General features: G+C 40.7%; 1 protein-coding gene across 1 annotated transcript; it reads right to left on the bottom strand.

Moving 5' to 3' along the window:
* Positions 1-7986: 7986 nt before the first annotated feature.
* Positions 7987-11881, bottom strand: LOC132808235 (probable G-protein coupled receptor 139). The gene is made up of 2 exons (XM_060822059.1): positions 11812-11881; positions 7987-8888 (listed from the first exon to the last, which is right to left on the bottom strand). Exons 1-2 carry the CDS (start codon positions 11879-11881, stop codon positions 7987-7989), a joined length of 972 nt encoding a protein of 323 aa, XP_060678042.1.
* Between the last annotated feature and the right edge of the window lie 5375 nt (positions 11882-17256).

The raw sequence follows: 17256 nt of genomic DNA on the forward strand, positions 1-17256 counted from the left end.
AAATCAGCTTTTGTGGAAATATATTGTGGTGTGGTTGAATAAAGATGGATAATCATCCATGATCCCATTGAATAATGAATAACGCTCAAAACTTCGACTGACTCGAGTAATCACAGTTTTTATGTTCGTACAAAATTGATTGACTATTCAACTGTCTCACGTAAAGGTCATCAGCTGCAAATTGCACCGACCTGAAATTCTTGTTTTGACTTGGCCTTTTGTTTTCATAGTAACGTGGAACCAGAAGGCGAATTCAATGAAATCTTTTAAATTATGAGCGGGTTCAATGAGGTGGATGTGGAGCCATTTTCTTTTCATTTTAGGTCTCGAATAAATAGGAACGACTCGCATGACAGAGCTTACGATGGAGAGCGTTTCTACACAGTATCACAACACGGTGCTGAACTCTTCTTTTTATTCGAGCAATTTCTGGAAAAGCTCACTACGCCTCGTAATCTGTTCAAATGTGAGTGACAGCGAACTTCCAATTTCCACTATTTAAAGAAAATAAATTGAACACTAAATAACAATTTTTCTAATCTCTAAGACTCTCTTCCACATAACTGCTTATTAACTGTCTCCAGTCTGTGACAATATGCTGTTCCAATAAGAGACTTACAAAAATATCAACAAGGTAATTTCAAAACCACGCAGCAGCTATCGTTTTCGGTTTCTGTCTCTTTCCTTCCTCGTCTTCTTTCTTTTTAATGTGGGTAAGTTTCAAATGAAAGGTTATTTTGATAGAGAATGTTTCGAAATTCTTGGATCTGTGTTGATGGCTTAATCTGATGTTCAAATGTCTGCCTTGTTACATTCCCTACAACAGACCACCTTTTTCATTCAAAATGTTGGCAAAACAATACATTCAAACCCAATTGCGTTTCAGTATCCTGAATCATAATTTAGATTGATTGATTAAATTTGAATTTCTATCAAAACAGCAACCAACACAGATACCTAATTTGCAGCGAAATGTTGTATATTTTCAATTCTCCAGTACACTCTGAGACGGCTAACTAGTCATATACACAGGTGCGTGTGAGCTCTTAAGATAGCACACTGTCTGATAGGAACAGTGCACACCTTCAACTTCATAACATGATAAATGCATGAAAGCAATAATCTCGTTGAAATGTGGAGTGAGTGGAGAATAAAAATTGAGTTCGAAGGAAGGAATATGGAGGCACACATATTTAAGAGCAATAGCTCACTATTGGTAGATTGGCTCCAGTGGAGAAGAAACGTGTGTATCCTCAATCTGAATCGACCGTACTGTCCTAAGATCAAAGAGTGACTTTAAAGTAAAATTCAGACAAAGGTTCGCTCAGTGAACCCGGGAGAGAATCGTCCAATGGGTTGTTGGGAAGTTTGTTAAATTCCCGTTTATATAGGAAACATCCAAGTGGCGATAACAGGTATTAAATCATATTTCTTCGTTTGTAGCAGGTTCAAGATGCTTTCTCTCCTATTAACATCAAAATGACAAGTGGGGAGATGTCCAATTTTGTTTTGGAAAATAGAACAGCAAGTTGTCCGGTCAGGAGCGCATAGCAGAATGACTCAAGAACAACTCGCAAACAGGAATTCGTAGAAAAGAAATGAAGCATTGAATTATTCCAGGAACACCCGTAAATGACAGGGGAATGGTCACAATTTGAAAGTAAATTGGAAAAATCTGCAGGAAGACGATGGAGAATATCATGAGAGTCTGCCCTTTCTTATTCCTTAATTTTAATTGAATACTGTGGATAATACACACATTTCAGAGACAGTTTAACAGTTAATTCTCCTTTTCACTGAGCCACTTGCTTTCAGAATTCGTTGATTGAGAGTAAAATCAGGGTATGTGTTTGTGTTTTCATGCATATTTGAAATCTGGAACCCACAGTCAAAATCCGAGCTCAATGCTCCTTCCTAGTTACGTTTTAATATGTGGTATGGAGCTGTCCTCTCGAACTGCTTCAATCTACTGAATGCAAGTACATCCAAAATTCAGTTCAGGAGTGATTTCCAGGATTTGACTGATCGGCAATAAAAGATTGAATCACCTTTATCAGTCAGGATGTTGTTGGAACTTACAGTTATTGATTCTTTCACGTTTCCACTTTCTTATTTATATCACTATCCACAGAAAGATTCAATTGAGTGCAGCTTGGTCCAAGCTGAGAGCGGTCAAATGAAAATTGAATTGAATAATAAATAGACCGATCACAGAAGAGAAGATGGTCATTTGACTCGGCAAGCTTGCACTAACTGTCTGAAAGAGAATGTCATATGTATGGACGAAACAAGTTCTTGCACAGCTCCACTATACCTTCACTGCTTTTGTAAATTACGCTACGATGAACTAACGCAATTGGCATGTATGCTTTACTAACTATAATTTTGAATGATCTCGCTGCCTCAGGAAACTGTGCAAAAGCATCCCAAGATACTCTGCTCAGCTCACTAGCGCCCGATAGTTGATGAAGAAATTATTGTTTTGTTACATCTTCCAAAATATGAGTTACATATATACACACAGACAGACTTTCTCCCTCTCTCTCTCTCCATCTGCGGGTGTGTGTGTGTGTGTGTGTGTGTGTGTGTGTGTGTGTGTGTGTGTGTGTCGCCCTCTCGCTCTCTCTCTATTTTGACGGAATATAGTCTTTGCTGGCTATTTTATATTTACTGTCCATCCCTCATTACCCAGAAGACGTTTGTGTGTCATTGCCGTGAGTCTCGAGTTAAATGTAATGTTGAACATGTAAGGATTGAAAATGTCTTTCCCGAAACTGTATTATCAAATTTAGATTCGATTTGCACTGATTTGCCAATATGTTCATTTAGAAATCCTGGATTAGAAATCTCAAGTCTTTCTGCACTCTGAGTGATATGCCAGTGGACACCCAGCCTCCAGTCACACAAGCAACTTCCGAGGACTCAGCAAACATGGATACAAAATGCTCAGCGATCTCAGATTCCACATCCTTTTCACGTTTTTGTCAGTGCGTTGGGGATCAAGTGTGTTAGAATTTTATATGGAGCAGAATTTTTAAGGAGCATCCAGGTCAGATTTATAAAGCCGTATGTAAATACTGCAAACGGAAAGTTGGTGTTGTCGAATGACCTTGGCCAAATGTTTGAAGTTGCAGTAGCGCATTAATTTGGGAATAGTGATCACAATAATGTAAGTTTTAGAATACTCACGAACAAAGATAAGAGTTGCCCTCAATAAAGAGTTTTATACTGGGGTAAGGCCAACTACAGAAAATTTCGGCAGGAGTTAGGGAATGTGGATTGTTATCAGCTAATGAAGGCAAATCTGTAGTTGATATGTGGGAGTCTTTTAAAGAGAGATTGGTTTTTAAACAGAGGACAGCTAAGTCCATGTGAAAAGGAAGGAGGAGATTTGGCAAGTTTAGGGAACCATGGATGACAGGTGAAATTATGATAATATGTAAGAGGAAGAAACAAAGCATGCATAATTTCCAGGTGACTGAAAACAGACGAATCTTTGGAAGGATCTCAAAAAAGGTTCACCAATCTGAACGGAGGTATTTAGGGGGTAAAAAGGGGTCATAAAACATCTTCTGCTAACGGGATTAAGATAAATTCCAAAGCGTTCAGATGTAAGGAGCAAGTTGGTAATTAGAGAAAGGGCCGGCCCACTCAAGGGCAGAGGAGGAAAGTTATGGGTAGAGTCAGAGAAAAGGGATGTGATTCTTCCTGAGTTCTTTGTGGCGGTATTTTGTGAGGTGAGGCGCATGACATATGAGGTGAGGAATAGATATTTGATTATTCTAGGTCAAATCAGCATAGGAGGGAGGAAGTGTTGTGTGTTCAGGCAATAAGGTGGAAGAGTTAACAATTCAGGACGGGATACATCACAGGTTTAGTGAAGGAAATGTGAGAGAAAGTATCTGGGGCCTTCACAGATAGTTGTGTAGCATCTTTGAGCACTGGTTATGTCCCAGAGGACTGGAGAATTGCAACTGTTGTCCCCGACTTTTGGAAGGGTGGCAGGGATAATCCAGATAATTATAGATCAGAGAGCCTGACGTCAGTGGGAGGGAAGCTGCTGGAGAAAACAGTGGGTGATGGAATCGAATCCCATTTGAAACAAAATGTGTTTATCAGTGATAGGCAACATTGTTTTGTGCTGGGAAGGTTATGTCTTACCTACTTAACAGAATTGTGCAAGGAACTGACATAGTTTATTGATGGAGGAAGGGCTTTATATGTCATATAGATGGACTTCATTAATGCGTTTGTTTAATCCCCCATGGTACGCTGATGGTAAAAATGAAGTCGCAAGAGGTCTAGTGTGGAGTAGATAGATAGCTGCGCAACACAACAAAGAGAGTAGTAGTGGAAAGGTGTTTCTCAAAATGAACACTTGTGAATAGTGATGTTCCACACGGGATCTGCATTGTGAACACATTTGTTGGTTGTATACATAAATGATCTGTGTGTAGGTACAAGTGGTCTGATTAATAAGGTTGCAGTGGGCACTCCGATTGGTGGAGTATCGGATACTGAAGGAAACTGTCAAAATATGCAACAAAATAGAGATAGATTGGAGAGTTGGGTGGAAAAATGACAGATAGAGTTCAATGCGGTAAATGTGCTGTTATGTATTTTAGCAGAGCCAATTCAAAATCGAAACATACTATAAATGGAAAAGCATTGCTCAAAACTGATGTACAGAGAGATTTGGGAGTTCAGATTCTTTGTACACTGAAGGTGGCAACACAGGTCGATAGATTGGTTAACAAGGCATTCTGCATTCTTTCCTTCATCGGAAGGGGAATTCAGTATAAGAGTTGGCAGGTCATGTAACACTTTTAACAAACTTTAGCAAGGCCTCATTTGGAATACTGTATATAGCTCTGGTTGCTACAGGACTAAAGGATGTATATGCTTTGTAGAGGGTTCCGAGAATGTTCCCTGTGATGTTGCCTCGTATCGGGAGCGCGAGCAATGAAGAGAGGTTGCACAGATTAGGATTACTGTCATGAGAACGATGGAGGTTGAGCGGGGGAATTGACTGAGGTCTACAAGATCATGAGAGGTGTTGACAGGGTGGACAGCAAGAAGCTTCTTTTCCTGAATGGGGCATTCAGTTACCAGGTGTCACGAGTTCAATGTGAGAGGGGAAAAGTTGAAAGTAGATATGCGTGGAAAGGTCTGTGTGCAGTGGGTAGAAGGTGCCTGGAATGCGTTCTCAGAAGAGATGGGACAGGCGGACATGATAGCGTCATTGATGACATATCTAGACAGACACATGAATGGGTAGGAAGCAGAGGGATTCAGATCCTTAGAAGTTAGAGACCAGGTTCTGATAGAGGATCTGGATTGATGCAGGCTTGAAAGTTCGAAGGATTGTTCCTGTGGTGTAATTGTTTTTATTGTTGTTTTTTCTAAATAAATGGTTATGGTGCATTTGCGTGGGATAATCTTCTGAAAGTCAATGCAGTCTCGATAAGCTGATTAGCTGCCTCTTTCGGCACCATAAATATTCTGGGATTCCAGTCACCGAACTATTAACAAAATTGAGGCATTTTTGCAACTTAACCCGTGCCTGTGTCTTGTCGCAGAAACATATGTCATGTTTTACTGCATAAACTCATTTCCGAGTTTGGAAGATTTTTCATTCTTCTTTGTTGATGGCGATTGATTTTTAAAGTGCGTAGGGTTGCAACGAGGTGTGGATGTCTAGCACACCAGTCAAAGGAAATAAACACTTCACAGTAGCAGGATTGAAGGCTAGAGGAAGAACACGAGTTAATTATAGTTACACAAATCACTGAATTATTCAAAGCCAATCACAAGCTTTACTGCTCATTCTATAACTTCCACCTAAAAGGCAGGTATCCTGGCTGTAAAATTCTGCTGAATGAAAGTCCAGAAATGGAGAGTCATAATATAACAGATAATTGGTATCACTTATTTTAAATTTTGACTCGAGACCCTGAGAATAAGACCTCCTCTACTTTTTTTTTAAAATACTGAGCAGAGGGCTACTTTTCAACTCTATCGTGGTCAGTGGACACGCACCGAAGAGAGGAGGAAGATAACGTTAGGTCTGCAGATTCTGGAGATGACAGGGAAAAAGTGTGGTGCTGGAAAAGCACAGCAGGTCAGGCAGCATCTGACAAGCAGGTGAGTCGACGTTTCTGGAATGAGACTTTCATCAGAAATGGAGAAGGCACGAGGGAGCTGAGAGACAAATGGAAGCAAGATGGGAGTGGGAGATGGGAGCTAGGATGGCGACAGGCACGTGAAATTTGGAATTGATGGTGGTTGATCGGAACAGGGCATCGGGCAGACAGATGGGAAGGAAGATGAACAGACACCTTGCCACACACCACGCTCCCCATAAAGTTCCTCATGGAGTACTTAGGCCTAAAATGTCGACTCTCCTGCTCTTCGGTTGCTGCCTGACGTGCTGTAGTTTTTTAGTGCCACTCATTAACTGGAGTGAAGCAGCCCCTCAAGTGGTTGCTGATTCCATTGATTTTGGAAACAGGAGACTGTTAATTGAGGATTCGGTGCACCCAGGTCAGTGGAGTGTGGGAGATTGATCAAAACTCTTCATGATGAATGTGACAAAGACAAAAATTACTTTGTTATTTAACGTTCTCGAAGGTATGAATTCAATACACTGGATATCGATAGAGATATCGACTGTGGATTTGGGGTGCATAGATCTTTAAAATGCCACGAACAGATAGAGAAAATAATAAAGGAAGCTTATGGAAGTTTGACACCTTGATGTTTTGATCACTGCATTATAAAGACATAAGAGCAATATTATAGTTATACAAACGCGACTTGAAGTACTGTTGAGCAGATTTCAGCAACACATTTTAGAAACGATATGTGACTCTGAGAGGGAGTACAATGGAGCTTTATATGAATGATACGTGGACGTCAGGAGTTATGTCATGAGAAGACATTAAACAAATTATGCCTGTTTTCTCAAGAATTTGGAAGAGACTGGTGTGATTTGATCGAATTCTTCAAGATATGAAAGAAGAAAAGACAGGTTCGATGAAGATAAATTATTCCACAGGTTGAGGTTTCTATCATTCGGAACCACAGTCTTAGAATGAGAGTCAAACCATTCAGGAAAGATGTCAGGAAGGTCTTAGACACACAACAGGTGTTTGAGATTTGAAACACACTTCGCAAATGGTAGTTGGTCGTACTAAAGTTGAGATCGTTAAGTTATTCTTCAGGGAATATTTTAAGGGATATAAACCAAGGGGTGGTAAATTGAATAGGTCCACACATCAGCAACGAGATCCAAAAGAACATAAGACCATAATGCATAGGAGCAGAAATTATGCTATTCTGTCCAGTGAGTCTGCAATGCCACTTATTCATGGGTGTTAAGTTTTTGAAATCCATTCGCCCATTTTCTCTCCATAACGCTTAATACCTTTGGCACTCATCAGCCTATGTATCTCCATCTTAATTATTCACACTGAACTGCCTCCACAGCCTTCTGTGGTAAAGAATTGCTTGTTGATTGGGGTTATGCTTAGGTTCTCTTCAGTCTGGCTGAAGGGCTTCTCCTGCTCTCTGTTCTAAGAGGCCTTCTCTTTATTCTAAGGTAAACCGTCGGGTCCAAATGTCTGCTCCCAGCAGAAACAACTTTCCAACATCTACTCTGTGCAGGGCATTCAGTACTGTCTATGTTTCAATTAGATATCCCATCATACGTCTAAACTCCATCAAGTACAAACCCACAGTCCTCAATCTTTCCTCATACGTGAAGCTGTAAATTCTTTGGAACATTCTCGTAACACGTCTCCTGAGATATTGCGACGAAAAATGCGCACAATGCTCCAAATGTGTTGGAGCCAAAGCCTCATCAAGAATGGTAGAACGAACACTGCGTGATAAATGGCACACTCCTTCGCCTATGCTCCTATGACAGAGATTTGCACACTCAGGGAGGCTGGGGATGGGAGAGAATCTGAAAGATTTCCTTGTATTTCACGGTTTAGTGAAACTGACAAGCATATTGAAAGGGCATAGAAACGTTTTCTTTACTTCCTCACGGAACTTGTTCTGGGATGGCGCATAGATGAAAACGTTGTTGCAGGAACTGACAAAAGTGAGCACAATGCTCATCTCTTGGAGAATGTATTGTGGGTCATTGAAATTTAGGTTGCTGATATAGCCCTTGCCTATAGCCCGCACAAAGACGAAGTTTCCCACATAAGTCACCCACAGGAGAAGGAAACTCAGAGAGATTGCAAAAAGCAGAATAATGGATCTCCTACGGTTGGCCATTTCCTTGGTTCCACTGTCCTCAATACCTTGGAGCCTCCTGCAGGCTCTGCTAGCTGGTATGATGTGTCTCGCAGTCAAAATATTGAGCAGGAAAATGAGAAAGAATGGCAGAAAAGGCATTAAGATGCGGTCGAGCCAGTGGTAGGCTTGCCAGGCAGGCAGGGTGTAATAGGTTGACTTTATGTCACAGAACCAGGGGACGCCATCTACAATGACTAAAGGCTGGCAGACAAAGTAGAACGGGAAGTTTTTAACACAGCTCAGAGCACACATTGTTCCTATGACGAACGATGCAGTTTTCTCCGTACAGTATCTCACCTTCAGGCTCTGCCAGCAGATGGCCACAAAACGGTCGATGGTGAAGGCTGCAGTCAGCCAAACTGAGCAATCCCGACTGATATAGATCAACACCGCACTGAGTGCACTGGCAGGTGTGGTAGACATGACACTGTACCGGAAGTAAATGTGTACAATTCGTTTGAAGATGACAGCCATGAGGATGACAAGGAAATCAGATACTGCGATAGCCACCAGGTAGTAGCTGACGCATCGGGAGAGATTGCACCGACCTCGGGATAGGATTATGATCGCGACCAAGTTGGCTGTGACAGACAGAAATACAAGAAGATGTTACTAAATGAAACCAAAGACCAACTCAGCATTTTGTGAAATTTTGATCAGTGAATTTTCCATCTCTATACACCGATTATCCCCCAATCAGTGACATCAGTAGGAGATCAAATGCTGCAGTAAATATTTGTCAAAAACGCACTTAATACAATCATCAGCACCAACCCTTTCACATCCGTCTTCTATGTACTGCATCAGCTCCCGTGGCTAATTTTCCAACTTAAACTCAACAGTAAAGTTTCCTCCCGTGCCCGAATCATACCAATCCTAACAATTTATGTTCTACATCGACCTACGTTTGATTTCCTTCCCAAAATCTCTCAGCTGTTATGAGCTAATTCTTTGAAATTTCAAACATTTCTGTAACCTCACCATTCCCATCCTGTAGCATTCTATGAATGTCTGACAGCGTAGCCGAGCTCCTAGCCGGATTGATTTCAAAACATTGAATCAGTGCAAGTTAAACCTTCAGATGGCTGTGATCTGAACTTCCAAACATTTCCCTTTCACTGCGTGTTTCTTTACTTCCTTCTTTAGAGTGTTCTTTCCAAATGAACACGTTGATTGTATTTTCTGATGATCGGTTTTAATATCTCCTTGTCTTATACAGGTTTGGATTGATAGTTAAATCTCCTTTGAATAATAGCCACTGGTTATATGACAGTAGCTGAAAAAAGAAGCTCAACTTCAATTTCTGAGATGAATATCAGACACAGGCCCTTGAACTCAAACATAAATTGCTGGAGAGTCTCAGCGGGTCTGGCCTTGTCTGTGAAGACAGAAACAAGTAGCATTCGCAGTCTGGTGTGGTACTGCTTTTGGAATCTCTGTATGATCAACGTAGATTCACAGCGATATTCCAATCTTAACAAAGATCAAAACACATTTAGCTACTTCAAACATAAATACCAAATATAGAGTCCTAATCAGTAAATGAAAACAAAAACACAATAAGTACAAAATCTTCGATCTTCACTCGCCTGTTTCACATTTTTTCCGAAAGACTTCATAAGAGTTGGTATGTTGGGCTCAAACTGCAGCTACCGATTTATCTGGGTATCTCTAACTTAGTGGAGAAGTAACAAGATGGCAAATCATCGTGTTACCCCAGATCTTATTGCCTCCTTCAATAGCGGTTTTGGCTTTAGGTCACAACTGCAATTCTCTTCTTCAGTGGTGCTGAATCTGTCCCTCCTATTTTAGGGCATTCCTGAAAGTCTTAAAGTTTGGGCAATTATCTCTTTATGTCGTTCCATATTAAATTTGCTTGTTAAAGCTGCTGTAAGTCTTAGGAGTGTGTAAACTAGAGGTGTTAAATGACTGTTAAAGTTTTCAGTTATGGCACATCCTGATATTACGTAAATTCCATCACCAGAACACAGAACGAAAAGATTTTAATTATTAACTCGCCTTTAGACAGAATTTACACGTTGGGACTGCTCGAAGGGAACTCGCTACACAGTCACCCCTGCACTCTCCCGAATGTTGCACTGCAAACTGTATAATCAACAGAAATGCTTCTATATTTAAATGCCTCGAAAAGAATGATTGGATGCAAAGATTTACCCTCTAATACTGCACTGATATTGTTGCGTAAAGGCACTTTTATACCACATGGTGAAAACATTAGGATTTCCATTTTGCAAAGATAAATTAAAACTTAGGCATTAATAGAATAAAGAACAGAAAGCAACTTCACATGAACAGGCCCTTCGGCCCTCTAAGCCTTCGCCAATCCAGATTTGTTGCACATTTTCTATGGGTCTGTATCCCTTCGTTCCCGGCTTATTCATGTTTCTGTCTGGATACATCATAAATGACGCTAACATGCACGCCTCTACCACCTCCGCTGGAAACACGTTCCAGGCATCCACCGCACTCTGCAAAAAGAACTTTCCAAGCACATCTCCACTATAGTTTTATCCTCTCACTTTGAAAGCGGAATTCATCGTAATTGAGACCCCGAATTTGGTGGAAAAAAGCTTCTTGTTATACTTCCTAGCTATATCTCTCATGATTTTCTAGCCCTCAATCACATTCCTGCTCAACATACGCGTTTCTAATGAAAATAATTCAAATCGACTCAAACTCTCTTCATAATTAGCGTTATCCATATCTGGCAACATCCTAGTGAATCTCCTCTGCACTCTGTCCATAGCATCTAAATTCTTTTGGTAATGTGGTGACCAGAAGTGCGCAGTATTCCAAATGTGCCAGAAACAAAGTCATATACAACAGTAACATGACCTGCCAACTCTTCCACTCAATACCCGGTCCGATGAAGGAAAGCATGCCATAAGGCTTCTTAACCAATCTATTGAATTGCGTTGCCCCGTTCGGGCACACTGGTCCTGAGCATTCAGGTTTCTCTGTACATCACCTTTCTGCAGGACTTTTCCCTTTTCTTGATAGTTCGATCTTAAATTGGATCTTCCAAAATGCATCACCGCACACTTGTCCAGACTGAACTCCATGTACCATTTCTCTGCCCTACTTTGCAATCTATCCATATTCTGCTGTATTCTATGACAGTCCACTTTAATATTGCCTTTTCCACCAATGTTCGTGTCTTCTGCAAATTCCTATTCAGACCACCTATACCTTCCTCCAAATCATTAACAGATCATGCAATGCCACAGAAAGCTGTATCTGTCAGAAAGTTAAATAATAGTATTCCATAATTGTCATTTCTTCTCACACTATACCGCAAATATAATCTTAGGACTTTAATGCTTTTAAGAGCATTGCAATACCACATCATCCAGACATGTATGTCTCATTCCGTTTAAGTCCTTTGCATTCCAAACACTGAATGTTAAATAAATTCAGTTGTACACCAAAACGGACGGAATTGTTTTCTCTGATTGAATAACTCGAATGTTAATGATTACATACCAGGGACACCAATAATAGCGATAATTGGATAACAGTTTGCAAAGAAGAGGCCATTGGGTGGCCCGTGCATCTTGTTTCACAAAATAAAGCAAAAACTATATTTTAGCACACTATTTCTTCCAGCAGTTTGGTTCAACCTTCGTTTAGACTTTGTGAGAGTCTCCAGAGAAATAATTAAGTTCTGACATGCGCCTTAGGTACATTTCGGTGAACGAACAGATTATCTCAGCTGTTTTGCATCATCAACGTGAATGATTCTCTTATATTTGTAGGTGAACAGCTGGCTGCAAATTTTGTGCTTGCCCCGTTTTCACAAAATATGCCTTGGCGTCTCCATCAAGTACAATCGAAGATAACAGATACTGATGTCCATGTCCTTAACCTAAATAAAATGGTCCTCTCTGCCCAATTATTTTGTGTTCTTCGGAGTTAGATTATTGCATATATTTTGTTTATTGGGAAGGAGTTTAGCTGAGATTGCTTTCATGTTATGCACGTGTTTAAACAGAATTTCCCCAGCAAGAGTCGCTGAAAAGTAATCTCCAGATACTAGAATTTCTCGAGCATGAATCTTTGAAAACTAATCTGTAGATACATCAGGCAATGAAAAACACAAATTGAATTTTCGCATTTACTGCAAAAGGAATGGAGTATAAAAAATGCTAAAGTGTTGCTACAACTACACGAACGCCTTCTTGAGACGTCAGCTGGAGTAATTCGTAAAATTGTTATCTCTTTAAGTGAAAAATTATGGCATATTGGAGGCAGTTCTGAGGAGATTCACTGTATTGATTCCAGACATTGTAGTTGGCATTATGGAAAGGGAAGTCTTATGAAGTTTAAATATAATGAAAGGTAAACCCCACATACGTGGAGGTTTACAGTTCCAAAAATATTCCAGACGCTTGCCAACATTCAGGACAAACCAACCCACTTATTTGACACCACATCCAGGCACATCCATTCATACACATCCGACACTCAGAAGCAAAGTTGTGTACATTCGACAAAATACACTGCAAAATTTCACCAACTTCCTTCACCAATAGCAAATTCCAGACCACAAACACTTCAATCAATAAGGTCAACGGGATCAGATATATTGAAATTTAGTTGGAGGCGATGACTTAGTGATATTACCATTGAACTGTTAATTCAGAGATCCAGGCAATTTTCATTGGACCAAGTTCTGAATACCATTACAACAGATGTTATAAGTTGAATTCAATACAAAATCTGGAATTGGGAGAATAATGATGACCATGAGTACATTGTTGGTTGTCAGAAAGAAAATATGCTTCACAAATGCCCTTTACAGAAGGAATTACCATTCTTAGCTGGGCTGTCCAAGATGTGATTCCAGACCTCAAACAATGTGCCTGCCTCTTTGCACCCCCTCTGAGCAATTATGAGCATTTTAAATGCTAGTCTACCCATAGATTCTCGCATTATGTAAATTAATATTAGTATCAATATCAATAATAATAATAATCATAACGATGCAAAAACGAGCTCTGTCCTGACTTGGAAGATAATTTTTGTTCCCTCAGCGTCGCTCGATGAAAGTCCTGCAGTTCAAGTCTAAGGAGTATTGTGGGTCTGCCCGTCACACAGGGACTGCGGCAGTTCAAGAATGCAGCTGGATTCGATGCAGCTACGTTCCTCCTCAAGGAAGGGAGACCAAAATTATCGCAATCCTTCAGGAGTTGCCTCAGATATGCATTGTATGTTCAATGCGGACAACTCTTATGATATGATGAAGAGTAAATTGAATTCAAATCGAATCTTTATGAGGTGATGCACTTGGGAGGACAAACAGGCAAAAAGAATAAATGATATCCTGTGAAGGACCAAGCATCAGCACGAGCTTGGTGCGCATTTTCATGAGTTCAGAAAGGTAGAATCAGTGATAGAAAAAGAGGTTTCGATAATATTAGAATGCGTACCTTTATAAGCCAAGGCATTGAGCATTGAAACTGCAGAAAAGTTTGATTATGCCGCACAAAAAAAAACTATTGCGTGCTTTTATTGAATTCGTATTACAGGAGGGGTGTGACTGCACCAGAGAAGGTGCAGAAGAGATTAATCAGGCTATTGCTTTTGCTGAAGAGTTTCAGTTATGATGAGAGTTTGGATAGTCTGGTGCTGTTTTCTTTGGAGTAGAGGGCGTTGAATATAGTCCTGACTGAAATGACAAAAATTATGAGAGGCATTGATTGGTTAGAGAGGGAGGAACGGTTTTCCTTGGTGTAGAATCAGTGGCTCTGGGCATATAGTCAAGGTAAAGGGTAACAGCTTTATCGGATATGTGTGGGAAAGTTTCGTCACCCAGATGGAGTTGAGTAACGTCGAATTCACTGAGTCCAAGGGTACAGGAGGCGGAAAAACTCATAATAGATAATAAGTATTGAGATGTGCACTCCTTCGATGCAAAGGCATCCAAGTGCTGGACTGTGTGGGCAGAATAGTAAGGTCATTAATTTTGATAGGCACAATGTTCAAGAGGAGAAAAAAGAGAAAGCGTTATACAGAACAGATCAATATTGTTGCTGAGGGGTGTAGTGCTCAATTGTGAATATTGTAACTTATTAACGAGGGTAATGTCCTCAAAGGTTTGGACGGGTGATTGAGTAGGACAGACAGCACAGAAATGAGGGTGGCACGGTGGTTCAGTGGTTGGCGTTTTAGCTTGACAGTACCAGGAGGCTGGGCATGATTCTTGTCTCCGGCGATCTTCTGTTCGGTGTTTGCGTGGGTTTTCTCTCACAGTCTGAAAATGTGCAGGTCAGGTGATTTGGCAATGCTAAATTGCCCCCAGTGCATTGTGCATTAGTCAGTGTGCAATGGGCCTGGGCGGGGTTCTTTTTTTTTTGGAAAGGTTGTTGGACCAAATGACCTCTTTCCACACAAGAGGGAATCTACTCTTACTCAAGATTTCCAATTTATGAGAGACGTGCTTTCAACATCTATGCTCTGGTCCCACTGAATGCAGGTATTTTGCCCATTAATGTGTCCGTTCCCTTAACCATTTGTTCACGGGAACTCCAGGCCACTCAGTCATAATGTCAATTCAATTTACTCTTTTGCAAAAGCGGACCGTTCACAGATGAACAGTCCCAACTGAAAAGTTCAAACCTGCGACATTCGAGTGCAAATCTCAACGTTTATAAACTTCTTATGAAAGTTTTCTGATGCACTTGAAGCCGAGATGACATTGATTACCCGATTTCCGGTAACAAGAATCCGTTCAAAGTCTCACATTTGTGAATGTACTGAAAAATTTAGTGTCAATATCCTGGCCTTAAAGAAATCGAAACTGCCTAAAATGGCTGTGCTCATTCAGATAGTTCACCTTTTATACTCGTCTGATTCCGATTCCCAAAGAATTTCCAAAGATTCGCACAGCTATGGACTGTATTTTTAATTTTTCTTCCTTTCAAATTCCTAGAACTGTGATGATTTGACTGGTATATTTTAAATATTGAAAGTTGCATGTTCTGTGATTGTTCTAAAAAAAATGTTTTATTTAATCAGGACTATAATACAGCCTCCCTTTAACTTGCTCCCCAATATTTTCCAAACACATTGTATCATTGAGTAGGAGCTGTTGAGTGCTGATCATTTCAAATCCACAACTGCGTTATTTACTTGTTATATTCGCATGCAGCTATTTGTCCTTATAGATCAAACACATTCTCCAAAATGCGTGTTTACATGCCTTTTGAGACACAACATTCGAATTCGCCGCCTTTGGAATTTCAGTTTGACCTGCAGTTACATGTGCATCAACCTGTGCAACAGACTAAGTTGTTCATGCTGTACTGTTTGTAAAAATGTAGCTCTTAGCTGTATTAACGTATGCACGGCATATTAAAAAAAGAACTTTATGCAGAATCTTTATCATAGAAAATAGAACATACAACATAGAAAAATACAGCGCAGTACAGGCCCTTTGGCCCTTGATGTTGCGCCGACCCAAGCCCACATAACCTACACTAGCCCACTATCCTCCATATGCCTATCCAATGCCCTTTTAAATCCCCATAAAGAGGGAGAGTCCACCATTGCTACTGGCAGGGCATTCCATGAACTCAGAACTCGCTGAGAAAAGAATCTACCCCTAACATCTGTCCTATACCTACCTCCCCTTAATTTAAAGCTATGCCCCCTCGTAATAGTTGAATCCATACGTGGGAAAAGGTTCTCATTGTCTACCCTATCTAAACCCCTAATCATCTTGTACACCTCTATCACGTCACGTCTAAACCTTCTTTTCTCCAATGAAAATAGCCCCATGTACCGCAACCTTTCCTATTACTATCGTCCTACCATACCAGGCAACATCCTGGTAAAACTCATCTGCACCCGTTCAGTGCGTCCACATCCTTCCTATAGTATGCGACCAAAACTGCACACAATACTCCAGATGCGGCCGCACCAGAGTCTTATACAACTGCAACATGACCTCAGTACTCCAAAACTCTATTCCTCTGTCAATAAAAGCCAGTACGCCATATGCCTTCTTCACAGCACTATTTACCTGGGTGGCAACTTTCAGAGATCTGTGTACATGGACATCAAGATCCCTCTGCTCGTCCACACGACCACGTATCCGACCATTAGCCCAGTACTCCATCTTCTTGTTACTCTTACCAAAGTGAATCACTTCACACCTGCATTGAACTCCATTTGCCAGCTTTTTGCCAAGCTCTGCAGGTTATCTATACCCCGCTGTAACCTGCCACATCCTTCCTCACTGTCAACCACTCCACCGACTTTCGTGTCATCCGCAAACTTGCTCACCCAATCTTATAATCCCCGCTCCAGGTCATTTATAAAAATGACAAACAGCAATGGTCCCAAAACAGATCCTTACAGAACACCGCTAGGAACTGCACTCCGAGATGATCCATTACCATCAACTAGTACCCACTGTCTTCTTCCAGCCAGCTAATTCCTAATCCAAACCTCTAACGCATCCTCAATGCCATACCTCCGTATTTTTTGCAGTAGCCTACCATGGGGAACCTTATCAAACGCCTTACTAAAATCCATATACACCACATCTACTGCTTTACTCTCATCCACCTCCTTAGTCACCTTCTCAAAGAATTCAATAAGGTTTGTGAGGCACGACCTGCCCTTCACAAAACCATGCTGACTATCCTTGATCACATTGTTCCTATCCAGATATTCATAAATCCTATCCCTGACAATTCTCTCTAAGACTTTGACCACAACAGAAGTGAGACTCACCGGCCTATAGTTACTAGGGTTATCCCTACTCCCCGTCTTGAACAAGGGAACAACACTTACTATTTTCCAGTCTCCTCCGTTGTTATCCATAAATTGAAATCCGGATGTTCAGTTCTGAATATCTGAACTGGGATCAGTTTTGAGAATTTGAAGATCGTCAAAAAAACTTGGCACATTACCAGAGTTGAG

Source organism: Hemiscyllium ocellatum, assembly GCF_020745735.1.
Source record: "Hemiscyllium ocellatum isolate sHemOce1 chromosome 27 unlocalized genomic scaffold, sHemOce1.pat.X.cur. SUPER_27_unloc_4, whole genome shotgun sequence".
Taxonomy (NCBI): Eukaryota; Metazoa; Chordata; class Chondrichthyes; order Orectolobiformes; family Hemiscylliidae; genus Hemiscyllium; species Hemiscyllium ocellatum.